The sequence below is a fragment of the Mesocricetus auratus genome, unplaced genomic scaffold, assembly GCF_017639785.1.
Source record: "Mesocricetus auratus isolate SY011 unplaced genomic scaffold, BCM_Maur_2.0 Super-Scaffold_100676, whole genome shotgun sequence".
NCBI classification, from domain to species: domain Eukaryota; kingdom Metazoa; phylum Chordata; class Mammalia; order Rodentia; family Cricetidae; genus Mesocricetus; species Mesocricetus auratus.
This window is the reverse complement of record NW_024429266.1, coordinates 77,604,748-77,631,407: the sequence shown is the minus strand read 5'-3', so window position 1 is coordinate 77,631,407 and position 26,660 is coordinate 77,604,748. Positions and strand designations below refer to the sequence as shown.

Genomic DNA, 26,660 nt, shown 5'->3' with positions numbered 1-26,660 from the left:
CTGCCGTCACCGTTCTGGAGGCTTGGTGAGAGTGTTGCCACACTTCCCTGTCTGGTGTGGTCACCGAGTTCCTGGGCCTGGTGTTAAATACACCCACACATGTAGATGGTCCTCACGTATTTTGGTAAGTCTATAGGGCGGTGTGAGGGTTAATGCTGATTGTCAACCAGATGGCATGGGAATGGATTGAGAGATGCCCGTGGGTGGCTCTGTGGGGCATGTCCAGGCAGGATCAACTGAGTGGGGAAAGACACTCCCCCAGAGTGGGCCGCTCCCCTGGTGGCAGCATAGGTATCCAGAGGGAAAGTGTTGCTTGCCTGCTCGCCCTTCTGGCTTGTCTGTCCCATCGGTGTGGCTGCTGCTGCTACCCTTTGCTGCCATCGGAACCCTCCGGTGTAGACTGAGGCCATTGGCTCTCCAGGAATCTCCCTATGTGGGACAATCTTTTCTTAAGCTCACTACTCTCCCGGTTGTTTGTTTCACCACGCTTGCAAGTCTCTTCTGACAGCAAAATTCCTTTGAGGTTCACTCATGTTATTGTGGGTTTTATAGCTCAGATCTTTCCATTGTCATGCAGTAACCCATTATTCAGAATATCAGTTTCACCCCCAAATGGAAATTTAAACTGTTTCTGCTTTCTGCCTAATACAGATGGGGCTGTGGTGGGCATTCCTTGTATAGACACAATTTTCACATTCCATGGGTAAACTATTGCCCAAGAATAGAATGACTGGATCGTGGGTAAGCGTGTGTTTAACCTCACAAATTGCCGGACTTTCCAAAGTGCTCATAGTAGTATCTTACACTCCCACATAAAATATACAGGTTCTAATTGTCCTACATCCTGGCCAATACTTTGTGTGGCCAAGCCTGCCCTGCTAGAACTGACTGTAGTTTTAATTCTCATGTCCCCAGCGACTAATTGACTTGGATGCCTTTGGTGTGGACTTCCTTACTGACATGTTCAGATCTTTTGCCCATTTCTACTTTGGTTTATCTTTCCTTCCCTTTCCTCACCATTTCTCCCCTCTCTCCCTTCCTCGTTCCCTCTCTCCCTCTCTTCCATTTTCCCTTCTTTAGGACAGTGTTTGCTCACGTTGGCTTTGAACTTTGAGCTACTGCCTGTGTCTCCTGAGTGCAGTGCTATATGTGTGTCCCAACATGCCTAGGAATTGCGTTTTTTTAAAAAAATATTTTTTGAGAAAGGGTTTTTCTGTGTAGCCCTGGTTGTCCTGGAACTCACTATGTAGACCAGGCTGGTCTGGAACTCACATAGATCAGCCTATCTCTGATTCTCAAATGCTGGGATTAAAGGCATGTGCCACCACCACTTAGAACTCTGCATTTTTTTAAGCACAAAATTTTTAGAGCACTTTATATATTCTGCACACAAGTCCCTTATGAATGTATGATGTGTCAATATTTTCTCACATGCTATACCCTAAGAGAGCTTTGTGGTCAAGTCTAATTAATTCATTCCTTCATTGTCCTGGGAATGTGATTTCAGTATAATTGTAATGACATCTTGGGAACCCTAATTCACAGCGGTTTTCCCTGGTGGAGTTTTGAGGTTTTGTTTCTGGTTTCAGACCTAGAAGCACTGTGAGTTGATTTTTTTTCCTCGCAGTGCAGGATGTGGTGATATTTGGCTTCCTTAGAATCATTTCCACTTTACAGGAAAGACCGAAGGAATTCACATATGAACCCAAAGGTAGCAGGGTCCACCTCTAAGCTCAGGTTCTCCGCCTCTGATGCTTGCAGGCGTTTGCTCTGGTGCTTTCTTTTGCTTCTGAGGTCTCACTGCCTGGCACAATTTGTTCTTAAACTCCCTATCCTCCCAAGTGTGTGGACTACAACGGGGCAAGTTTGTGCTTTTGACTGGCAAACTGTCCAGTGTCATAAGTGTCATGCATCTATCTGAGTAGCCTGGGCTCCTGTGACGTGTATGTTCTTGCTGTGTAAGAGACGTTGGCCCCCTCAGAGGTTGTTGCAGGACAAGCCCAGACACCCAATTCTCAGTACAAAGGAGATTTTGCCCCGGGAGTCAGGGAGCTGTAAAGGCAGCAGCAGCAGCAGCTGGCAAGCAGAGAGGGTGTTTCTGCTGGAGTGGGTTAATGGGGGTGGGGAGCAGGGAGTCGGTGCTAGGTGCAGTTGGTGAATCCTGATTGGACATATTAGCCAAATAATGAATTTTGATTGTTGGACCTTGGTACTTTGTTTTAGGAATGAGTCAGTGGCCCAATAAGGGAATGGATCTTGGGAGCTAGCTTTAGGAATGTGATCTAACGGTTTTTAGCAAGGGGGAAAAGGGGAAAAGGCAAAATCTGTCTGTGCCATGTTTGCCATGTGGGCCTGCTAGAGTTCTTTAGCCTAACCTGGGCTTTTCCTTCCCAACAGATAATAGAAATGTATTGTTCTGTCCCATTGATAAAAATGACTTAGTTCTTTCTTTTATTAGTTTTTAAAGTAGTTCTTTGTAGAATGTGCTTTGATCATATTCATATTCATTTTTCTTCTATCAGGGCCACCAAATATTCCTGGATGTGTGACCTTCCATTGGGGTGTGGTTGACTTCTCAAGGTTATATTTTTACTTTATTTACTGATTCTTTTGATTGATGATTGATTTCTGAGACAGGGTCTCACTATGTAGCTCTAGCAGTCCAGGAACTTACTGTGTAGACCTGGCTGCCTCAGACTTACCCTTTTTTGTCTCACAAGTGCTGGAATTAATGGTGTGCACCACCTTACCCGTCTCCAAAACTTTCAAGCATGATTCATTACCCTTTTTTTCCTGGGGTCAACCCCAAGCTCCTCTTTGTAGAAGGTGGGGAGAGTGATTTAGGAAGCAGCTGTGATGCAGCACAAGTTGGGCACAACCATTTCTTTCTAATGGGTTGGAGAAACCTGCCTGAATGTTTTCCAACACACATCTATCCCACACTTCTATCACGACTCAGCTCTGGAGAAAATGGACTCCATTCTCAAGGACTATGACATAAGGTTGGTGGAGTAGGAGTGTCCTGGAGACCAACAGGAAGAACCGTCTGTGGGATGAACTTCCTTCTCACTGCTGCGGAATGGTGCTGCGGAATGGCTTTCCATCTTGTGAGACACAGATGAGAGGAACAGTCTCAGACTATTTGTCCCACCGCGGCCCTGCCAAGATCTGCCTACGATTCCCAGAAAAGAAATATCTCTATGTGGACAGCACAGGCAAGACCTACAGACATCCAGTGGCTCAGTGGCTTGCACTAGGACCACACCAGTCAAGTGCATCTACAAGAAGGTGGGAGAAAACTTGAAAGGGAAGTTCCCACTGACTCTGGCCCTCACAGTGCCTGGTTGTCCCTACAGGGAGGAAGCCGTGAGTGTCCATGTCTTCTGCCAAGTGAGCCATGCCAGCTCTGAGCCAAGGTCTTGGCAACCTTTGAGAAATCTCACTTTTGGCAAGACTCTGCATGAATAAGGTAGCCTTGGTGGAGGCTGCTCACATTTCCTGTGGAGAGAGAGAGAGAGAGAGAGAGAGAGAGAGAGAGAGAGAGAGAGAGAGAGAGAGAGAGAGAGGAAATCCTTGATTGCTTTCTGTCCTGTGGTGTCCCTACATTTCTGTTTCATTACAAAAAAAAAAACATGAACACTGGGCTACAGACTGGGGGCAAACATCTGCAAAATATGTCTTTTACAGACTGGTGTCCAAAATAATATACAGAGAATTTTTGGAGCTCACCAGTAAGAAAATAACTTCAAGGCTGGTGAGTGGATAAAGGCACTTGTTAAGTTCAAAACCTGACTTTGGTCCCTGGCACATACTTGGTAGAAATAGAAAGCAACTCCCACAAATCATCCTCTGGCTTCCACATACAACTGTGGCATGAGCATACACACACATGTACTCACACACTGTAGCGTGATCCTAATTGGTCTTAACGATAAAAACCCGGAGTCAGACATCAGGATAAAAGCTGAAGATCAGGGCAGTGAAGGACCAGCTACAGTCGCCTCTTACCTCTTTGACTTCACAGACCAAAAAGGGACCAAGCTCCTGTCTCCTCCCACCTTATCACGTCCTCTCTGTGCCCAGCCATATCACTTCCCATCTCCTGTCTGTCCAGACCTCCAGACCTCTATGGTTAACTAGTGGCTAGCTCCACCCTCTGATCTCCAGGCAAGTTTTATTTATCAGATCACAAATAAAATATCACAACAACGCATACACAATAAATGTATTAAAATGAAAAGAGGAGAGAAACAACCCAATTAAAAAAGTCAGCAGAACGATAGGTTTACCTCACCGAAGACAGCAGGTTAGCACATGAAAAGATGTGCAACTTTGTGTGTCGCCGGGGAAGTGACGATGAAGACAACAGTGTGATGCCATTGCTCACCTGCTACAGAGGTTACCCTCCACGCCGACATCATCTAGTGCTAGCAAGAATGTGGAGTAACAGCCACTCTCGGACAGGACTGGTGTGCACACAGGATGGTACAGCCGCTTCGGAAGACGGTTCAGTGGCTTGCAGAACTGAGCATATTACATAACCCGGCAGTTACAATCTTTGGTACAGTTTCAAAGAAGCTGAAATGTTAACATCAACTCAAAAACCTCCACACCAAAGTTTTTGACAACTTTATTTACCACTGCCAACACTTAAAAGCAATCTAGATGTCCTCCAACAGACATGGATGGAGAATCCTATGCATGAAATATTACTTGTAAAATAGCTGTGAAGCTATGAAAACACATGGAGCCATTATAAATGCATGTTGTTAAGTAAAAGTCAGTTGAAAAGCTACATGTATGATTCCTACTACAGGCACTCCCCATTCTCTGATGGTTCACTTAGATCATCTGCCTGGTGAAAGTGGGACAAATTCAACAGGAGGCATACTTTGAACGCCAACACAGTTCAGTGTGACGCTCTCCTGTCACGGTGGGTGGGGCAGCATTCCAAAGCTTCCCCTGAGCCACCTTTCACAGTAAGCAGTTGATTCTCCATAGCGAGCCACAGTGCTAGGCTGTGGCATTCGGCAGGCTATGTGAGTCAAATGCGTTTTAAATTTTACGAAACGCTTGACTTTATGATGTGTTTGCCAAGATGTGATGTTATGATAAGTGGAGGAACATCTGTGTATATGATATTCTGGGAAGGCAAAACTAGTCAACAAAAAGATAGGCATGTAGAGCACAGATAACTTTTCTATTAGACATATAGAATAGCCCATGGGTAATAGTAATACCCAGTGTACACCTGTCAATTCCACAGAACTGTTTGGAACCCTAATCATACAGACTTGAGTAAGGAAAGTATCAATGTTGTGCTATCAATTTTAAGAACAGAAAATGCACACGTAGGATGGTTGTAATGGACATAAAAAGAGCTGTCACCAACAAAAGGACAAAAGGCTACCAGGTGTAGTTGCTTGAGTTCCAGGCCAGCCTGGTCACAGTAAGACTTCATCTCAGTGAAATAGGTCTCTCTGTCTCTGTCTCTCTGTCTCTGTCTCTCTGTCTCTGTCTCTGTGTGTGCGCACACACATGTGTGCGTGTGTGCATGTGCATGTGTGTATATATGTGTATGTGTGTTTGTGTGTCACAGTTGGTAAGTGCTGTCACACAGCATGAGAACCCAAGTTTGGTCCCAGAACTCAAGTTAGAAACAGCTGGGTCTGATGGCTCCTGTTTGGAATCCCAGCACCAAGAGGTAGAGGCAAGGCACCACCCTAGCCTGCTTCGTGAGAGAGCAATAATGAGAGAGAACAAAATAGTGTGTAGTTCAAAGAGGGGCATTCCTGATTTCCACAGGCCTTAAGAGAGGAAGTCAGATTTAGGGTGTGTTAAAGGGAGCTATAAATATGCCTTAATAACCCTGATGTTGTCTTACTGAACTCTACACACACCTAGGATGTGGACACTGTTACCATCTTTACTGACAGCTAAGGCAAGCCCATAGGACCCTAAGGGAAGCTCCTTTTCCTTCTCTGTGGTTTGATACCCCAGACAATGAGCTAAACTGACTACTGTGCACACCCATTTGCTGTGAACAAGAGCACGTGAGCCGAGCACAACCTGAAACTCACGTGAAGGCCAGAAGACTGTACTGCAAGTCTGTGCAGAGAGCAGTATAGAGTGTGAGACCCCGGAGGGCAGAGGCCCTGGAAGGGGCAAGGAAGCCAGGCCCTGTGAACAAACATTCTGAGCATGTAGTTACTCAGAGGAGAGGCCACACAACAGGAAGTGACAGGATGCTCCATGGTTGCTTAAGGAAAGGGGTCCGAGACCAGAAAAGGCAGGAGGAGCGGGCCTTGAAGGAAACCCGTGTGCATTACTCACTTATCCAGTAAGAGTTAAGACAGGGTCAGGCCTGAAGCCACTTGGGAGAGCCATCTCAAAAAGATGCTGAGGAGGACGAGGTATATTTTGGAGCGGCTCATTCTAATTCTCACAGCAATAACCCTATGTACTATTCCATAAATATTCGACCCCCAGACTATGTCCATCAACAGGCTTTGGGAGGTAGCTTCTCCTGGGGGTTTCACACGTTCCCCAGAATAAGACTCTCAGTTTCATGTTTAGGAGCCTGTTCTTGTTCCTTGTACCTCTATAATCCATATCAGCAAAGCTCAAGTGAATTCTGTTGGACACTGGGAGTTTAGTGGGCTGCCGGTTGTGCACACATGGTTTGTCTATATATAGACAATCCTGAAGGGCCAGGGCCACTCTCCTGTCTGGGCTTCATTTGACTGGTGTGGGTCAAAAAAGGCTTATCACTAACTGATGGGCAAGGTTTGGGCCTCCTGAAGTGAGTCTCTCCCCACAGAGGTTGTGCACAGCGGCCTGGAAGCTTGGACAGCAAGCAGATCTGGAGAGAGTGAAGCCTGCAGAGGAAGAGGCAACAGGATTCTGGGACAAGGCCTTGCTTGGCTGCAAGGAAGCAATGGACTGACTCAGCAGCAGCAGCCACAGTGCGAACTTTTAGTAAGGTGTTCTGGACGGTAAAGGAAGAAGAGGGCGTTTGTTGGGGGACTGATGGGTTGGGAAGCTGAAGGCCCAAAAGAGGTTGATGACTTCAAAGACTTAAATCGACACAGACTCTGCAGGGAGTCCACAGATCTCTACCCTTAACCTTAACCCATTTCCCTACATCAGTAAAGAGAAAAACAAAATAAAATCCCTGAAGTGTGCTGAGTGTGGTCACAGCAGTTGACCTCAGGGGTGAGGTGGGGTGGGGTGGGCCTCTTACTTTCTGCTTCTAGGCAGCCAATTCTTCACAGTAGTTCCAGGCCTGGGGCTCTAGAATCTCCTCCCACTACTTCACCAGGAAAAACAGAGGCATCGGGTCATTTTCCTCCCCAGCCTTGACTCCACCAGCGCTGTGTGCGCAGCGGCCTGCAGCGCCCTTCCCAGGACTCTGTCTTTCCTCTAGTGGCTTTTTCCTGCTTCCAGTGACCTCACGGAACCGTCCCTTATCCCACGGTACACAGTGGTGCTATTTAATTCTTGAAGTATTTATTATGTATTCCTTTCGTCTTCAGAGAACGGTCTCCAGTGTCTGAATTCTCATTTTGAGTCTCCTTTGATGTTCCTGCTTTCTGGAAATTTCCCTCCAGTAGGAATGCCTCTTGTGTGTGTATGCGGGGTGGGGTAGTTGTGGGGGTCAGGCTGTAGGAATTCCTCGTGTGTGTGTGTGGGGGGGGTAGTTGTGGGAGTTGTGTTGTAGGAGTGCCTCTTGTGTATATGTGGGGTGGGGTAGTTGTAGATGGGGTAGTTGTGGGGGTTTTGGTGTAGGAATGCCTCTTTTGTGTGTGTGTGGGGGGGTAGTTGTGTGAGTTGTGTTGCAGGAGACCAAAGCATTACTCTGTGAGAAACAGCCCTCACAGACACCACTCTGCTACAAATTCGGCAGTGCAGAGGAATGCACTTCTTAGACGCTGTGAGGCCGCCTGCCACTCAGCCTAGGGTTGGACTCTCAGCCTGTCCTTGGGCCTGATTCCAGCCCTGACCTTGCAGCTTCTCACTCCCCACCTCCCACCCCCCCACCCCCACCCTGGCTCTTCTCAGGGCATCTTGAGACCCAGCGTTAATTAGTCCATTCTTGGCTGTCTTCTGAAAGTCTCCACTCGGGAAACCTTTCTTCCTCCTACTCCAATTAAAACATGGCCTCCATGAACCTTTCCCGGTCCGGTGCTCATTCCCCAGTCCTGGAGAACCTGGGGCATTTATTTAGTGCTGACTGCACCCAGCTCTGGATGGAGGCTCCCTGCCAGGGTTTGCTGAGACGGAACCTGTGTGAGCGCCGGTTAAAGACAGGCACAGATTCCTGCTCTGGAACACCAGGGCTTTAAAGACAGCAGGAAGCACATCTTTACATCACAAAGGAAGTCAGCACAGTGTATGTGCAGCCCAGAAAGCTTTCATGGTAAGAAGCGGGCAAAACCTGCTTTAGCTTCAGGATCAAGGGGTACATGTAGCAATGACTTGGTTACAGTTATAGGAGGAAAACAGGCAGGCAATGTAAACAAATGAGAGCCTGCTCTAACACACTTCATCCCGGACACTGAAATATTCTTCACGCTTCATTTAAAATTCTGTTTTTTGCTTTTTTTTTTTTTTTTTAGACAGGGTCTCAGTCTGGCTTAAAACTCAATCCACCTGCTTCGGTATTTCTTTTTCAACTATTTAGAGGTTCAACCATCATAGCTTGTAGAATCATGACTTTCTGACTTTGGCATTTGCTGTCAGTCCTCAAACCACAGGTAATTCCAGACCTATTAGCACAAGCCTCATGTTGTCAGCACTAAGCTCTCCTCCCAAGTGAAAGCTATACTTGGAAGAAAAGTCTAGAAACTGACAGAGGAAGCCGGTCTTGGGCAGTTTGCAGTCTGCCCTGCCATCTGCTGGCTGTCCTTCCCTAGGCAATGCCCCCCCCCCCAGCTCCGTCTCAGCGCCTCTCACAGCCATTTGCATCACTCTGAAGGAGCGCAGAATCACTGAACCAAACATAAACATAGGCGCACAAACGACAAGCCTCAGCAAATCACTGAAAGGGACAAGTCAAGCTTGAAGCCACATGGCACTGGAGCTGAAGGGGACTCGGGAGATCATACGGCTCAGTTCCCACCGCCCTTTCTGCAGAGCATTCAGCACTTGCTGGCCTGGCATGCAGGAGGCCCTGGCTTCCATCACTAGCATTGGAAGGAGAGGGGAGTGCAGGCATGGTGGTGCTCGTGAGACCTTGTCTAATAAAACAGAAGGCCCAGGAAGAACGGACTGCACCAGATGGTGGTGCTTAAGATGGCCTGCCCAAAACATCCTGCAGGCCTGTCTAAGCCTCAGTGACTCATCCATAACATGACCACAGATGAGTGACACTGCACGCTTGACACCTCACTGCCTGGGCTATCCCTTCACTGCTCTGTGCTTGTGGATTCTGACCCTTAGTGACTCCACCGCTATACAATGGAGGCACCGTTCCTACCTGGAAGTGTGAGCATCAGGTATTGTGAGCACAGACTGGGAGCCTACAATGCGTCAGAAATCGAGTGCTTGCGTGTTGTTATTGCCATTTGTCATTCTGCCAGTCATCCCAACAGGATCAGATGCGGCATGGGTGGGCCAGCACTCAGGACAAAGCTATTGCAGTGCTGCCTCTGGTACTGACTTTGTGTCTGTACTCAGGACTCAGTTGTTACAAACGACAAATAGGATCTGGCTCCAAGATGCCAATAATGAGCAATAAATAACTGTAGTTACCACAGTAGGTCACCTGGTGGCACTCTTGCCATTTAGCAGGCTTTTGGGGGTCAGGTGAAGTGGTTGCCATCACCACTCCTTGGGCTTCAGACTTTTTGGGGGACCTCTATAGTTACCTGGTAACTTACAGTCACCTGTTCTTCCTGCTTGTACCACTGTAGGAAGTTAAAGCCTACCAGGCTGAGAGATGAGCCAACCTGGAGTCTGCCTGATACTGTCAGAGGTCCTGATCCTGCCTAGCCAAAGAGGGGAAACGATGTGATACTGCCTGAAGCCTAGCAACAGGTGCTGTCAGAGGTCCTGATCATGATTAGCTGATGAGGGGCGGCCACGTGATGTGAACGGATGAGAACGCCTGGGTGCTGGGAGGATATATAAGCCTCCCCCCCCATTGCTAAATAAGTGAGTCTCCTGATTTTCATTTCACTGGATTCCCAGTGTCTGAGTCGTTGATGCCGCACCCCCTTCCCCAAGGGAGCCGCCAGGACCCAGCAACATACCACTACTTCACTTTTAAGTATTTTGTTTCTTTGAAACGGTCTTGCTATGTATCTCTGGCTGGCCTGGGACCACTACACAGACCAGGCTGGTCTTGACTCTGATCCTCCCACCCCTGCCTCCTGAGTTCTGGGATTACTAGTGTGTCATTACATCGACCTCATGTTTACAATGGCTTAAGTCTCAATGAAATGTTCACTTAGTGCTTAAGATGCACAAGGCATTGTTTGTAGCTTGTGGCTACACCCGAATCTACTGATACTTAACTACCGTCCGCAGCCCCACTGCCCCGCGGTCAGCGCTCTGCCTGGCAGGATTTCCCATCCTGCTGGTGCCAGCTCTGTCAGTGCCACCAAATGTAGTTTTAACTAAGTCTCTGTCATCCTATCTACCAAGAAGGATGCGGAAGTCAGATGTTGGGATGAAAACCTGTTAGATCACAGAAGTTGAGAAGCAACCAGCTGACCTATCTTTTCCACCCGAGAGTGTTTGTCTTCCCTGAGCAAAAGGACCTCGAGCCTCTAAGTCCCTCCCTACTCCGTCCTGTGCTTCATACTTCCATCCTCCCACGCTCTTTATGGCTAGTTCTTATTAACCAGTTGCTGGTCCCACCCTGATCCGAGGCTAATTTTATAATACAGTTGTGGAGTTTCACAGTGCAGTCAAGTATCTCAAAACACAGCGTTACAATTTAAAGAATGGAATGCTAGAGAGAGAAGCACTGTCATGTGACAGGGCTCACGTGGAGTGGAGGGTTATTGTATTGGGGGAATGGAATGGGAAAGTGGGGGGGGGGAGACCGGTCTCTGGAGACGTGAGTGGCCGAAGAGAGGAAAGAGAGGCAGAGAGAAAGAGAGAGGCGTTAGCCAGGGCCGCCTTTTATGAGGGGATGTAGCTGTGGTGATGCAGCTGGTGATGCTGTCTTGACTGCTTGAGTTTTGGCAAGTGTGTCTTGCTGTGTGACAGGCCAGCACAATATCTGAATGCTAACTTTTCTCCCTTTCGTTTATTACAAAAAGGTGTTAGAGGGCAGGGCAGGAGTGAAGGTGCCGGAGTTCTCGAAACTGCTTCCTGATGATCTACGGGTGTCATATTTTGGAGGCCTGAGAAAGCTGGGGTGCTGGCCACGTCCAGGCGTAGCTGGTTGCTTCACTGCTGTCCAGGCTCTGTGGAACTGTCCAGTGCCTCTTGGGTCAGGGAAGATGCTGGCAGAGCAGAGGATAACTTAAGCTTAGGGGGAACATTTTCTTCCTTAGGTCCTGGTAACTGAGTGAGGGGAGTACCAAGACCTGGGAAAAGGTGGGGGATCTGGCTGATGGCTGTCAGTGATTATCTGGAGTGCATCTGACCTGTTTCAGTTGAATCCAAACCAATTCCCTGGAACTTACGAGAATTCTTTGAGTTTATGAAAAGGTAAGTTTTAGACACTTTAGCATTGCCACTGTTTATAATCGGTACTGAATTCCACATTGCAGAAACTCATACCTTTGAGTGACTGGGGACTGGAAAATGATTCTGGTTGAAATAGCACTCTCTCTTCTATCCAGAAAACTGTGATGGCTGTTTCTAGCACAATGGAAAGCACCTTTTAAGTCTACAGTTTGAAAATCATATTCTTTTATACACCTCAGATCACTTTCTCCTTATCACGGCGTAAGCTTTCCTACCTTCTCATCACCCTTAAAGCACCTTCCGTCTAATTCACCAGAAGATACAGGTGGCTGACCATTGAGAGCAGTCACTGCAGAGCAAGTCCCTTTAAACAAAGGAGCAATAAGAAGTTATACTGAAATCTGTTCTGTGAGTTTTTCTCTTTTTTGAGTCTGGTAATGAGGTAAATTGCGTCTAGACTTAGTATTAGCTCTAGGATAGTGAGGCCTGTGACCCGAACTTTACCCAGAGAACTGAGAAGGCCGCTAAAGCGCTGGTTGCTACTGTTTTTTGTTTTGTTTTGTTTTGTTTTGTTTTGTTTTTGTTTTGTGTGTGTGTTTGGTTTTTTTACATTTTTTATTAATTTATTTTTTACATTCCAATATCAGTTCTCCCTCCTCCCTCTCCTCCCATTCCTCCCACTTATGCCCCCCTCCTCCCATCTGCTCCTCAGAGATGGTAAGGCCTCCCCTAGGAAGTCTACTAAGTAGTCTGTCCATCATCTCATTGAAGCAGGACCAAGGCACCTCCCCACCCCCGACTCCCCTGTGTCTATGCTGAGCAAGGTATCTCTCCATATAAAATGTGCTTGGTTGCCTCTGTTAACCTGACAAAGCTACTACTAACCTAGTCATCAAACAGCATCAGAGTTCTGAGGAGGATTTTGAGTTAGGGATTAAAAATGGTAGAGACTTACTTGCTGGCTACTTACATACCTACCCAGGGGTTCTCCATGGTTGTTGAGGGCAGAGGTCTCAGGGAAACATCAATCTTCAGCTGACAGGCATAGCACTGCCAGGCTTGAAGATGTGACAGACTTCCTATAGAGTAGGGACTTGTGGGAAGGCCAGTCTACCTTTGTCTGGACAACTCGAGGCAGTCGATTCCCGTGTGTCCTGTTGTCCATGGTCTGAAGAGGTCTTTGCAGCAGTTGGGGTGAAAGGCAGGTTTGTTCAGTGGCTAGTGCTGCCACATTTGAAGCAAGTTCCGGGTGGAGGTTCTTCTGTGCCCTGGTCATCTTTAGAGGAAATAGAGGTGCTGCCAGGAGCTGGCATGTCTCTCTATTACAAAAAGCTTTTTAATAAAACATTTAAAATGCCATATTATGCAGATCTCTGAGCATTTGAGGATTGTCTGTCTATTAGGTATATTTGATATTTAGTTACTAGTTTTAAGCTTAACATTGAAAACATATACAGGGGACTAAGTAACACTTACTCTGTAATAAACTATATCAGTACTTAGAATATCTACAAAAGAACTTGATAATTTATAAGATGACTATTAACTTGTATTCCTTAGTGGTCTATAATAAGTTAGCTCTCATAAGTCTAGGACTTTACATTACATTCTTGTTAGGCTTAGCTCTAAAATTTGCTACAAGCCACAAGATCACACAGTAATTACATAGTCAACCATGTCATGATACAACCCAGAAGAATTAAAAATTCTTCTGAAGGATTAAACCAGGATGTAAGGTGTATTGGAATATAGTCTTGCAAATGAATTGGTTGCTTCTTGCTGTAGATTCTTCCTGCAGCTTATTCCTGTCTGTAACAAACTTGGGATTTACTTCCCACAGTTCAGCTTATCATTTACCGGGAACAATTTCTCCCATGCATTTGTAATTTACTGATTACACTCCCTAGCTATGTGTAAAACTTGTTCTCCATTAACAGGTCCTAGTCTACTGGTTACATTCCTTAGCTATGTGTGAGTCCTGTTTCCCACTCTCAGGCCCTTGGTCCCCTCTCCATGTAATTGAAGATACCTGCCTTCCTGCAATTATCCCACTGACAGGTATTTGGTCAGTGTTTAGGGCCCAGGCAAACACATTCCATCTAAGTCATTACCAGATATCCAAGGACACAGAATTATTACACGCCCAAAGCTGTTGATTCATAGCTGCCCAGATGGATAGAAAAAATAAGCATGCCCTGGTTTTCTCTCACTGGCAGATAGGGAAGCAATAACCTAAAGTAACCCTGCACTAAAAGATTCTCAAACTTCTCATCCCCATTTATTATGCAGAATTCTAGCTCAGAGATTTACTGCTTGTGCTCTCCCTCCCCACCCCCACCCCTGAGGAGATAGCGACAAAGGTAATCAGCCCATTTGCTCATCCTCAGGGAAAAGTAAACTTTCCCTGAAGGCCTGTGATGCCACTAGTCCAGAGCACTGGAAGGTGCCAGGTTCTGTTTCTTGTGCAAATTAAACTTAGACCCTCTCCTTGACCAACATCCCTAAGGAACTGTTGCTAAAAGTTTCACCTAGCAGTTTAGTTTATTGTTCTGTGTGTAAATCTTATCTGCCTTGCTGACCCTGAGAAACTCAGGCCTCACATTGTATTGCAAAAGAATTACTGTTGCAAACATGTATGTGTACACACACACACACACACACACACACACAAGAACTTGGAAGGGAAGAAGAGAAGGAGACTTGAGGAAGAATAATAAAAGAACATGCAGAGGAACAATTGTTTGCGAGTCAATTCTTTCCCTCAGACCCCCTTAGCTATTTTTCCTTCGCTGGCTATAGAGCCTTAACAGGACCTCATAAGGGATCCTAAAAAGGGGCTGGTACCCCCCAAAAGGGCCCTCATAAAAATAATGATTTTGAATTGAAGCTTTTCTAGTCTCTAAATAAATCCTTTTAATCATAGACGTGTTCAGTAAAGAAACTATGATCGCCACTCTGTGGGTAAAAAGAGAAGTTTGTACCAAGCTGCTAAGACTGTCTCCTGGGAAGGCAAGGAAGAGTGACAAGGAAAGGATCCCAGGGCAAAATGGGAGGAGAAAGGGGGCTTGTGAGTTGGGGTGTGGCCCAGAAGCAGGGACTTCAGGAGCACAGAGGCCAGCACTGCCTTTGACAGGTCATGGGGGCCTCAGCCCAAATACTCAACTGGGAAAGGGACCCTCATGGGGGACCATGCATTCCATTATAGAAAGTATATCTTATTTATCAAATACCTTATTTGTCAAACCTATGCTGTTGCTTGTTTAAGTTTTCTAGAAGCTTGGTGTTGAGTACTTGGCAAAGGCATAAGTACTTAGGTGTAAATCTTTTGCTAATCCGAGTAGATCTTTATAACCTGAAATTGTTATCACTAGCAGAATGTATTTTAAAGCAGAGTTGAATCACACATATAATGTTGTAACAGATTTAACCATGCATTTTTGTCATCGTCAAAAAGCCCATACCAATCTAAAATATTTGAGACTTGTTGCTTCCTTAGTCTAGGAGATACAATGAACAGAGCTCATTAATACTAAGAAATTTACTCTTTAACCTTAGTAAAAGTTGGCTGCCAGGCATGTGGCTGCCTACATCATGATTAGGTCATTAGCGAAGTTGGAGAACCACATGGTTGCTGTTTAAAACATGTTATTCTAATCAATAGTTCCATGTACATATAGGCAAAGTTGAATCCAAGTTACATACAGTTAAAACTAGCTTACATTCATGAACATAGTTAAATCCAAGTCATGTTTGTGAACACACACACACACACACATACATACACACCTTAACAGGAGTTGAATAAATTAAAAAGGAAAAGTGCTGGGCAGGAGGCGGCTGGCTTCTACCAAGACAGGGCATTTAGAAAGGCAGAGCAGACAGACACAAGCAGGTTTTGGAGTCAAGAAAAAGAACGAAACTGGAGAAAGTGAGGACCTTTGGCGGGCCCTGCCACTAAGCAGACACACCACACATGAGTTAGTGCAAAGCCTCTAGGGGATGGAGAGAGCAGAAGAGTGAAAGGCTACGTCAGAGTGCGGACTTGAGAGAGGCAGACAGACAAGAGAGAGAGAGAGAGAGAGAGATAATGAGAGAGAGAGAGAGAGAATGAGAGAGAGAGAGAATGAGAGACAGAGAGACAGAGAGAGAGGAGAGACAGAAGAGACAGAGAGAGAGAAAGACAGAGAGAGAGAGAGAGAAGATGGGCAGGGCGGGGCAAGGGAAGAAATTAGAGACTGGTCCACACTTTCAAAGGATGCACATGACACACACACAGCAGAGAGGGACCTGGCGACATGTAACTGCTTTGGCAGCAGAGGCAGGCTGATGCTTTGGAAAGCAACACTGGAACCCTTTAATGAAAGAAGCAGAGTTAGAAAGAGCAGTGAGAGGGCTTGGAGTGAAGATAAGAAAAAGGCTCCTTTCCATCTGTTGGCTCACTACAGAATGTTGCAAAGGTCGCATCAAATATTGGGATGCAGGGTGGTGGGAAGTGGCCATTTGGATTGGTATCTAAGGGGTATTTGGGCCAGATCTGATTGCGCATCAAATATTGGGATTTAGGGTGCTGGGAAGTGGCCATTTGGATTGATATCTAAGGGGTATTTGGGCCAGATCTGATTGCAAAGGCAGACGAGTTTAGAAGCCCTTGGAGGTATAGTGGAAGATGTAGTGCCCATGAATGAGAAGGTCTGCAATTCCTAGTGCCCCAGGAATTCAGAAAGCATTGGCTTTGAGAAGGCACAGACTGCTCGGTGATTTGTCAAACACAGGGCAGGGGCCAGGGCCCTGATCCTGAGAGAGATGATCGAGAAGGCATAGGCTGGCCAGTGGGTGATCACCCAGATGCCCAGGGGCTGGGGTATTGAGCCCCAAGAGACATGTGGATGCCTGATGGCAGGACTTGTTTAAGAGTCAAGAAGCCACGGTTGAGACAAATTCTCACTCATGTTGGATGGAGAGGTCCAGGGAATCAGTTAGTTGGAGAAGTGATACTGTCATATATGGACTGGGTTCCAGCATCCTAGAGAGCCTCAGATTGCCTGCCAAGGTCAATGCTATAATTTAAAAAACAGAGCGCTTGAGATAGCTACCATGTGACTGGTCTCATGTAGAGGGTTTGTTTTGTTTTTAATTGAAGGAAGAGAATAAAAAAAGGGAGGGAGGGATAATGGCCTCTGGCGACAGGAGTGGCAGAAGAAAGGGGGGGGGGGAGGGCGGGCAGGCTGTACTTTATGAGGGGCTGTAACTGTAGTGACATTGTTGATGACGCTGTCAGGACCCCAAGCAGGTCAGAGTACTGCCTGAGTACCGGCAGGCAAGGTCATCCAGCCTGAATGCTAACACACAAAACCTTGGTAAAGTTAAGCAGTCTTTCGTTGCTGGGTATCTGTGCACACTTAAAACCTTCACTTATTAGTGAGCCTTGATACTGTGGCAATTTAATACAAATGCTTAAAGCTTGGTTGTCGATGTTCCAAGGCGCCCTGTTTGCGGGCACATTACCCCATCCAGTGTCCCCCAGTCCTTCAGCACAGGAGAACAGACACTCGGCTTGACTGGGACATGACCTGTGTGCCAGTGTCCTCCACCAGGCCCAGCCCTCGTACAGGAAGCGTCCTACAGATTTATAGCATGTTGCTTCAGTTTAGTGCTGCAGTGGGGGTGGGCATGGAGCAGGGAGGTGAGCACTGACGCCTTTGTGGAACTTCATGTCCCTGAACCTCAAATTCCCAGCCCTTTCAGAGTGAGCGCTGGAGAGGGAACGGCAATGCCTTGACATGCACGCACGCACACACAGACCGAGCGGTGCCGCCTCAAATCACTTTACAGTCAGATGCTCTCTATTACAATGTTCTCTAAAGTAGGTCAATAGGAAATGACACGTTTGCTTGCACAATTTCTGTCTCCCACCAGGTGGCACTGCTTTCCAACAAGTAACTTTTTTTTCTGGTAGGTTTTTTTTTTTTTTTCCAGGACCCCTGTTCACAATGGCTCAAAATCAGCCCAGAGAGGAAAAAGAAAAACAATGAAGTACTTTACTTGACTCCACCACACCCTACCTCATCTCCCAGCCCCCACAAACAAGCCCTACCTCACCTCATCTCTCCACCCTCACCACAACGCTACCCCAACCGATGTGGAGAGGAAAGGATTCTGCTTGTGACTTCCAGGGAAGGGAGGGCTTTGGGGTCCAGGTGTGTTTGGCACACAGCACTTCCCAGAAGAGCTTCATGCTCTCATGCACCCCTGTGACAGAGGGTAGCATTAGGCAATTACACATACTCCTGAGATTTGGCAACAAATTACCTTTACATGAATAGGCACAGTAGCTGTGATTTGTACACAGTAACAACAAAAAGTAGTCGTGTTAAAGTGACTTTGGGGACCCAAGCTATGTAAACGAGTAATAGGGGTAGCCCAGAAAGGATGGGCTGCCTTTCCTAGCACGGCCTGTGTCTGTTCAAGTTCGTAGTGAAAGTCAATAGTGCAGCTGGTCACTCAGGGTCCCCGTCACACCTCCTGCTCCTCTCTGGGACCCCAGAGCCCTTGTCATTGTAGCCATCCTTGCCCGGTGAAAAAGAAGATCAGAGATGCAAGTCAGAGAGCTCATTCGATCACGTCTTCAGTGTCACCCTCTGTTCTGAAAACCAATGTGTGTGCTGTGTGTGTACACGCATTTGCATTCTCTTGAGAAGTCACCGAAGGGTTGGATTATGCTGAAGCTTGCCTCTTCGTGGCTTCACTGTGGGAACACATCCATCGGCACACAGAACTGAATAAAGACGCCTCCCAAGCCTTCGTGGATGCCGCCCTTGAGTAACAGATGCTATTAAAACTTGGAGGTCTTTTAAAAGCCAGAACCTTTTCAGGAAAAATAAAAAAAAAAAAGATTTTTAGTACTTACATAGAAACTAAATGTTAAATTCACCTACTAAACAGACTTACTTCATAGAGCAATGGCAGACTCACAAACACACACTTTGACACTCTGGCTGTGTAAAACTGTGCATCTCTGCCATTAGCAGGGAGGTTTCCAAAGACAAACTCTTCAAGGTAGGCAAATTTTGTTGGCAGGAGGCAGACTTAGGCAGCTCCTCCAGCTTCCTAGGTCCATCTTCCTCATGCTTACAGGGACAGAGTTGGTACCGGAGGCCCTCTCAGTGCTACTGAGCAGAGCGCCATTTAAAAGCCTCAATTTACACCTCCCTTCTTGGCTCTATCTAGACAGATGGACCTTAGCCACAGTCTACAACTGTGCTTTTTCCTATTTAAGACCTGGTAACTTCCCACTTCCCTGCCGTCCTCACTGTTTGCATACCCACTGTCTTAAAACCGTTAATCTTGCCCTTCGCTCCTGACCATACACCACAGCCATTTCTAATTTCCTGCCACATGCTTCCTGTTCCTCATGTGGTGATCGTGAATTTTGTCACATCGTGGACCAGGTTTCAACTCAACTCACCTCTCCCACCAGCCTACAAAACCCCTCTGGAGTCTCATCCTGTTCTTCTGTGACAGCATCTTGGGAGACTGCCAGGATAGCATTCCAGGGTCCCTTAGTGCACAGGAGTGTGTGTGTGTCACTTGGAAGGAGACACTGTGACTCTTGGAAAGCCAGTGTATCCACATCTTCAGTTGGACTGCACACCTAGTTAGATGCCTGAACAAGCTTTCACACAAACCAGGACAGCACAAAACGCCTGCCTGGAATCCCTGATTCTAACTTGGTAAGAGGGAGAGAAGCGAGTCACCTGACGTTCACTGACAGACAATGGATCCATTTGTTAACACCCATCTTCATGACACTGTATCAAGGTGTTAAAGTGAGTGTCGGGACCGCAGCATGGGTCACAAGGCAGATGAGCAGACCTAGCCCCAGTAGGCTCACAAGGTCCAAAAGAGCAGCTTTTACAGTGGGCAACAGGTGAGCCAACAGACTACTGACTAGTGGGGTAAAGGGTGGGGAGGGAGAGAGCAGTGGGGCGCTGGTTAATGTGAGGTTCACTCTTCCTGTGAGGTCCACTGACAGGGGAAATGGGGAAGCCGGTGCCTGCTACGGCTTGAATGAAGTCCCCCCAGTCTCAGACACTGAATACTTAGTCCCCGATTGGTGATGGTGGCAGCTTGGGGGAGGCTTAGGAAGTGTGTCTTGGTGGAGGAATGTGTCACTGGAGGCAGGCTATGAGAGTGGCCTCCTGCCTTCTCTGCTTTGGGTTGGCACTTCCAAACAAGAACCTCAGCATCCTGCTCTGCCCCTCCCCCCCCATCATTACAGATTCTAACTCTCTGGAACCGTAAGTTCAAATACAGTTGTCTTCTACAGGTTACCTTGACCATGGTGTTTTATCATAATGGTAGTAAAACAACTAACACAGTGCTCTGTGAACAACCAAACACCTGTGTGTAGTGGTCAAGCAATAGTCTACCACCCTTGGACCGACCCTTCAGTGTCCCACCTATGCTGAATACCAGGAGTGGAGGCACTTCAGAAAGACCTTGACAGCACAAAAAGCTCAGTGGCCTCCAATGTTTTAGAACTGTCTGATGGTTTTAAGACTTTGATTAAACTGGATTATAGAAGAACAAACCATGACAGCTGCGTGCCTCCCACAGCCAAAGAGAAAAAATAGAAATCAACACAATGGAGAACTTGTGTGCTGTGCATAAGGGGGCTCCTAACCCAGAGGCCTAACTTCTGGGGAGATGGCCTTCCCATTTGTGAAGACAACCTTGGCATACAGACTTCCCTTCCTTTGGAGGATTCACTGATAACCTACACAAGGGAAAGACTACAGGACATCAGGTGGTAAATCCCGTGTGGAGGGAAATGAACTGATTCCTTACCAGAAAAATTACCATGAAAACCCACTTTCAATTTTACAAAACTTGCAATGAGGCACAATTCTTAAGCTGTTTTCACTTTTTTTATTGCTGTTAATTCAAGGAAAAAGGTTGCATAAAATCCAATCTGTCCTAGAAATATAAGTGGCCTTTCCAGTACATAACATTTCAAATATCAAAGTATATGGTAAACATACAAATAAGGAGAAGGTAACACACCTCCTATGTACAGTACAGTTTTTGAAATCATAAAATAAACTCCATAAAGTATACCTGGCAAGTGAGTCACAACAGGCCTGTGCAAGGCTTAGGTGCTCTCCCCTGAACCACTCAACCGCATCGTAACAATTTAATAATGTGGTCCAAAAATACCCAGATCAAATAAAATATATTTAATCAAAATAATTTCCTTTACTTGAACTTTTTTCTTTCTAAATTAAAGCTTTGTCTACCCGGTCACACTCCCCTGCCTCTCCCCATAGAGCCCACCCCTGAAAAAGTCTCAGAATGTACATTGGTGCTAGAAATATAAACGCTACTTTCTGAAGTGTTGAACTAGCTCTTCTCTTCAAGTTTTTTTTTTCCTTTGTCTCACAATGTCAGGCTAACATTTCAGTGCCTCTGCCACACCCCAGCTGTATTCCCCACAACCCAAGCCAATCATTTCTACTCTTTACCGAGGACCAGGAACCCCTTACCCCTTACGCTTACAGCTTACAACTGTGTGGTGGTGCTCGTTCACTGCTCTGAGTGTGGCAGTCACTGAAGACACATCCAATCTCCCAGATAACCTCAGTGCACTTCAGGAAATAAAACATTACCTGGAAGCAACTTAGTACATGGATCGGCTTTTTAAAAAAGTTAAAAAACAAAAAACCAAACAAAAAACCAAAACAACCCAGCAGCATTAAACTTAGTGACATGGCACTGACATGATTAAAACTACCTCAACACACTTGGAATTCAGTCTTTCACAGTATAATCAAGCATAGTGGTAAATGGTTATAAAAGTGACTTTGCTTATGAGACGCAGGTTAGGGAGCAGACACCCGACTTTTGTGGAAACCCACAGCTTCTGTTCAGATGTGACAGACCACACACATGTAAACACAATGTAACACTGTAACAGCTGGTGCAGCAGAAGGTGACATCTCCACTCAGTAGTGCCTGATCAGGTCAAGGCGGTAGACAAGTAGAACTGGCTGTTGACTGTCATCACAGACACAAGCACACAGAGAACAACATTCACACGAGTGTTCACTTTGTGTCTCTGAAGCAACAGGCTACAAAAGCATGATGGAAGGAAAAGTTGTTTTCTCTCACGAAAAGCCAGTTTGTCCATTTCAAATTTCCGGCTTCCTGCAGTCTGACTTCCTCTCTCTCACTTGTTTTCATGTTATTTGGACAAGTGCCGCATACATGTATTTACGTGATGTTGTTTATGACATATATACATACTTCTTCTAAAATGTATGGTGAGACATGTTGCCCTTGGTTCACACAGAGCAGGTCACAGAAGAGCGACAAGGACAGTGCTGAGCACCCCCACACAGGCCAGGGAGAGGGTGGTGGCCACAGAAGTGTAGTTTAGGGTCAAAGTAGGAAAGTCACAAGCAGCACAGCTTTTCCCCAAACCATAGGACTGTTCCCAGTGTCATGAAAACAATACACAGTTTAAAGATTCAGTAAACATTGCACACAGCAAGTATTCAGTGTAAAAAAGCACACATCAACGTTTCTCATGAGTTTGTCTGAAATTTAAGTTACATATATCATACAAGCCTGCTGTTGAGCCAGGGGACCAGAGGCTCAGGAGCATCGCATTCTGTCTTATTTTGGACATCGGTACAGAGAATGAAAACTCCCAACTGCATAGAAATTTAGGAAATGTACAGACAAAGAAACAAAATACCTTTCCTTTCCTCCCCTCCACACCCCACGACTCCCCGCACTTGAGTACATTAAGTAGGCAAGCTTTGCTCGTTCAGTCTGCAGAATCCAACGTATCATTACAAGGGGGGAGGGGAGGTGCGTATCTCAGTCTGTAAGTGCCTAAAACAGGAAAGACAGAACGGCTAAGTCACCGCTTATGACTACATGTATCACAAACCACTACATGAGATTGCAAATGGGCATACCTCAAAGGCCCTTCCTCGGCACTAACTCTGGTCCAAAACGGCAGGTAAGTGACTCTCCCAAAAGCAACAGTAAGCTTGTGCTACATGTATAACCTAAAGCTATTTATCTGGACTTCCCTTTGAGGGTGCCCAGTACTTTCCTACTCCATACCTCTTCTGGTAAGATTTGGCACAATGACAAAGGCCAAATGCACGAGAGAGAAATGGTCAGAACTAACCCTGGCCCTGCACCCACACCTGTTTAAGTGCATGTTCTTTTCTCTGGTGTTAGCACTATTCAACTTTACTCTTGCTTCCTGCCTCCCAAACTGGTGTTCACATCACTTAGTTCCTGTAAAAAGTCAATGGACTCTTGGAAACACTTTCCTTATTGTACTGAACGAAAGGGCAGCATGGGCACATATGTGAGCCGGCTGGTTGTACACTGACTCTCATCAGACTAAAATCCTTGGATACCAGATAACTCGCTTACACCCTAGTTTTCAATACTTGAAAACTTTGCCTCCTCTATGAAAGAGGGTTATAACTCTTAAAATACAGCACTGCAAGGAAGGGCCTTAGCACTCTGGACTTTAGACTTCCACAATATCCCTGAACCCTTGAAAAACGCCTGGTGTTTATTCCTCAGTGACAAACTCAACTTCCTCTGACCTTCCTTGTGCTACGTGACCTCGATGATCTACACTAGTTTCTCTGGTTGCATTCTGATTTGTCACTGAAAATACAGCCTCTGTAAACAAACACACACACAGATCTTTCTGCTAAGACAGAATCACGTAATCAAGAAAGAAGAAACGGGAACTCAAAAACAAGTCCTCTGGGAGTGAGTGTGATTACCTTGTTGATTGGCCTCCATGGACGACTGTTTACAGTCTTGTGCATAGTGTCCGCTTACACCACAATTGTAACATGAGACATTCCCATTCTTCTTGGGCCCAGAACCACTGGTATTGGCAACTACATTAGGTGCTGGATATACTGGATACAATCTCCCAAATCCTGCCACCTGTTGCATGCCATAGTTGGCTTGGCTCCCCATGACTGGGTCATGCACCAGTCCATTTGCATATGGAGTCTGAGGCAGAAAAAAAGGAAGTTGGTTTCCATTGCTCTGATGTGCTTGGTTGAGGTAGCTGCCATTGCAAATGGATGGCAGAGTGAAGAATGATGGGACTCGGTACATTGGTCCAGGCATTGGATTGGGATAATAGTAACTGTTTAGCTGAAGGTTTCCATTGGTCCCACAGCTGCACCTTCGCCCACAAGAGCCACAAGGACCTGAGCCCATCTGCTGTGGTGGCACTATGGTCCCATTAGCGTTTGTGTTCCCCACAGCATTGATGTAAGATGTGCTATCACTCTGAGCAGTACTGTGTGTCAAGGCAGGGCTGGGGCTCGGGGCAGGGCCTGGGGTGTGGGTAGGAACAGCAGGAGGAACTGTAGACTGGGCTTGACTGATGCCTGCACTTGTTGGCTGGGCAGAAGTCGAATTCTGGGTGGGTAGCACACTAGCAGCGAGGGGTGAGCCTGGAAAGGTGTAGGAGGCTGGTGGCTGTGCAGCTGAAAGGCCAGCTGCCGGAAGAACTACCTTCACATTGGTAGGCTGAGGGACTGTTCCTGTGTTTCCCTCAATCTGAGGCACCATTTGATTTAGTCCTACCACTTGGGATGCAGACTTTGTGATGGGGTCAGTGGTAGCCACAGGAGATCCTGGGAAACTACCTGGGTTATGGACAGGAATAAAGGCAGTGTTTGGTGATCCAATGCTCAGACTTCCAGTTGGCTGTTGTGGAATATTAACTGTACAGCTCTCAGAAGATCCCTGTGGTGGTGGCAATTTCAGCCTCTGCAATGTTAGCTGCAAAGCAGGAGTACTACTGTGTGGAAGGAAGGATGATGGGATAGGTAAAGGGGAAGCCAGCAATTCCAGGTGTTTCTCTGATTCTCCAGAAGTTGCTGGGCCCAGGATTCCAATAGGGCTTGAATTTGTGGACTCCATCACTGTAGAGACAGCCATAGGATTAGGAACAAGCATCCCTAGTGTTTTGCCATCTGTGGATTTGGGTGAAGGAATGACAACTTCTGACTTCTGGGCACCATTGTGCATGACACAGTGTAGAGTTGGCATGAAGGGAATATGTGGATACTTGTGTGAGGTCAATGGAGCTTCTAAAAGGCTTCCGTTCTCATTCCCCAGTGAGACAATCTGAGCAGGTGGCTTGACAGTGACAGTCTGGTTGACAGAGCCATAATCTGTAAACCTGGCTGTTGATGGATTCCCAGAGTCTTCAGAATTGCTGTCCGTGTCTAAAGAAAACATGCAAACACGGATTAACCAAGGCTGATTTCCTATTTTTCTTACTAGAACTAAAATTAAGGTATATCTAAGCTTTAGGTATATTTAAACTTTAGGTATATCTGGAATATGTTGCTCTATCACATTTTCCAACTGCCCAAACTAACTTTGGTTGATCGTTGGCTTTCAGTATGCTTTAATCTCTAAAAAAGGTCACTGAAGTATAAAACACAAGAGACATGCATACACTACTATTTATTACTAAGAAAAGCATTAAATAATAATTTTAAATAATTTACTTAATTCTGTACCATCAAAAACCTGATTTTGAAGTATCTCATAAATGATTCAATTTAAAGAGTATGATTAGAACAATATTTAACTCAAATGCTTAGGGTAGGAAATGGAGTAAATATTTGTACCACTATATATTCAACAGGGCACACTTAGAACTACTTGTATTAGCCCTACAATTGTACTCTGGAAGACAAAAGGCAGGAGAAGAAAGAAAGCACCACCATTTCTCCACAACCACACAGCAGACACAACTGTGCTGCACTTGGTCTACCCCTGTACCACACCACGGTACACACATCAGCCACTCCAGCTTCAAGACAGGGCAGAGAGGAGCCAAGGTACTTCCTGGTGCTGTGTTTAAACATGTTAAGTACTGCACTTCAGCCTACACAGCTCATTCAGTTAGACATAAAACTGTAAAAACTGTTCTGCTCATGAATACAGCAGGATTGCACTTGGTACTTTGTGTTAGTTAAGGCAAGAACTGGTTACATGTAGCTGACAACTTCAAGCATTTTGAAACTATCCTTCCCTTCCGAAACAGAACCCACTTGACACAGAATATCAAGTGCTATTAATTGAATTGTCTCAATTTATATTAGGGGGTGCTTGAATTAATGAGTGAATTGTTATAGCAAATATGTCTCCTAACAGGTAAATTATTATACTACTTATTACAGAACTTCAAAGAGAACCTCCCTAAGTTAATAACCTCTCCAACACCATCCATCAGTACAGGGTTAAGAACAAATATCAAGTCCAAAAGGAAAACAGAAGCCATCTTTCAGATGCTCAGGTAAATTTCCATATTAACAGGGTGGCCCTAGGAGTTTTGGAGCACTACAGGGATCAGGTAGAAGGATGTTTTCTGTATTGCCACTGGAAACCACAAACTCTCAGAGCATCATTACAACAACAAAGGCACATGCTTCCGAAGGCCTTTGTGTGTACTCAAGACTTGGAAAATGTTCAAAGCTTTCCATCTCAGTGTGTGCCTGGGAGCTGACATGAATAAAGGGCAATATCCTCTACACAGGCCTATCAACTTACAGATCTGAGGACAAGAAGGGATGCTGAGTTATCCACAGATGTGGCAACCAGATGAAATCTGATCAAGACTCAGAGAATCATCTGTGCACTGCACAGAACCACGTACAACGTGCATTGCAAATACACTGAAAGCCTGCTATTTTAGACAAGGCAATAAGGACTCTCTCCATGTCCCATAGCTCTGAGGATGCACAGGTCAGAAGTGCAGTGTGGTCTCACACCAGGAGCAAGGACCACTGCAGGCTTCCTTTGATGCAACTACCAAACCACCACAAGGTAAAGACGGACTTCAACTGTTTGCAAAGTAGTAGCACCTTAAGACATGCTGACAGTGACACAGAAGCTGAGGTCCCAGTGAGCATAAAACTGTACAGCAAGAAACCACATCTGGC

At 46.0% G+C, this 26,660-nt stretch overlaps 1 protein-coding gene across 11 annotated transcripts in view; it reads right to left on the bottom strand.

The window, feature by feature from the left end:
• Positions 1-15,166: 15,166 nt before the first annotated feature.
• Zcchc2 (zinc finger CCHC-type containing 2) overlaps positions 15,167-26,660 on the bottom strand; it is a 50,024-nt gene continuing 38,530 nt past the window's right edge. For 9 of the 11 annotated variants that reach the window (XM_040737541.1, XM_040737537.1, XM_040737538.1 and 6 more), the window contains 2 exons: positions 23,463-24,932; positions 20,552-22,539 (listed from right to left, as the gene is read on the bottom strand). In XM_040737541.1, the coding sequence (XP_040593475.1) occupies positions 22,472-22,539; positions 23,463-24,932 (1,538 nt within the window). In that variant the 3' untranslated portion in view covers positions 20,552-22,471. Of the gene's footprint in view, positions 18,508-20,551; positions 22,540-23,462; positions 24,933-26,660 lie in introns of those variants that run through there. The other 2 variants (XR_005873754.1, XM_040737535.1) reach the window with 2 other exon arrangements.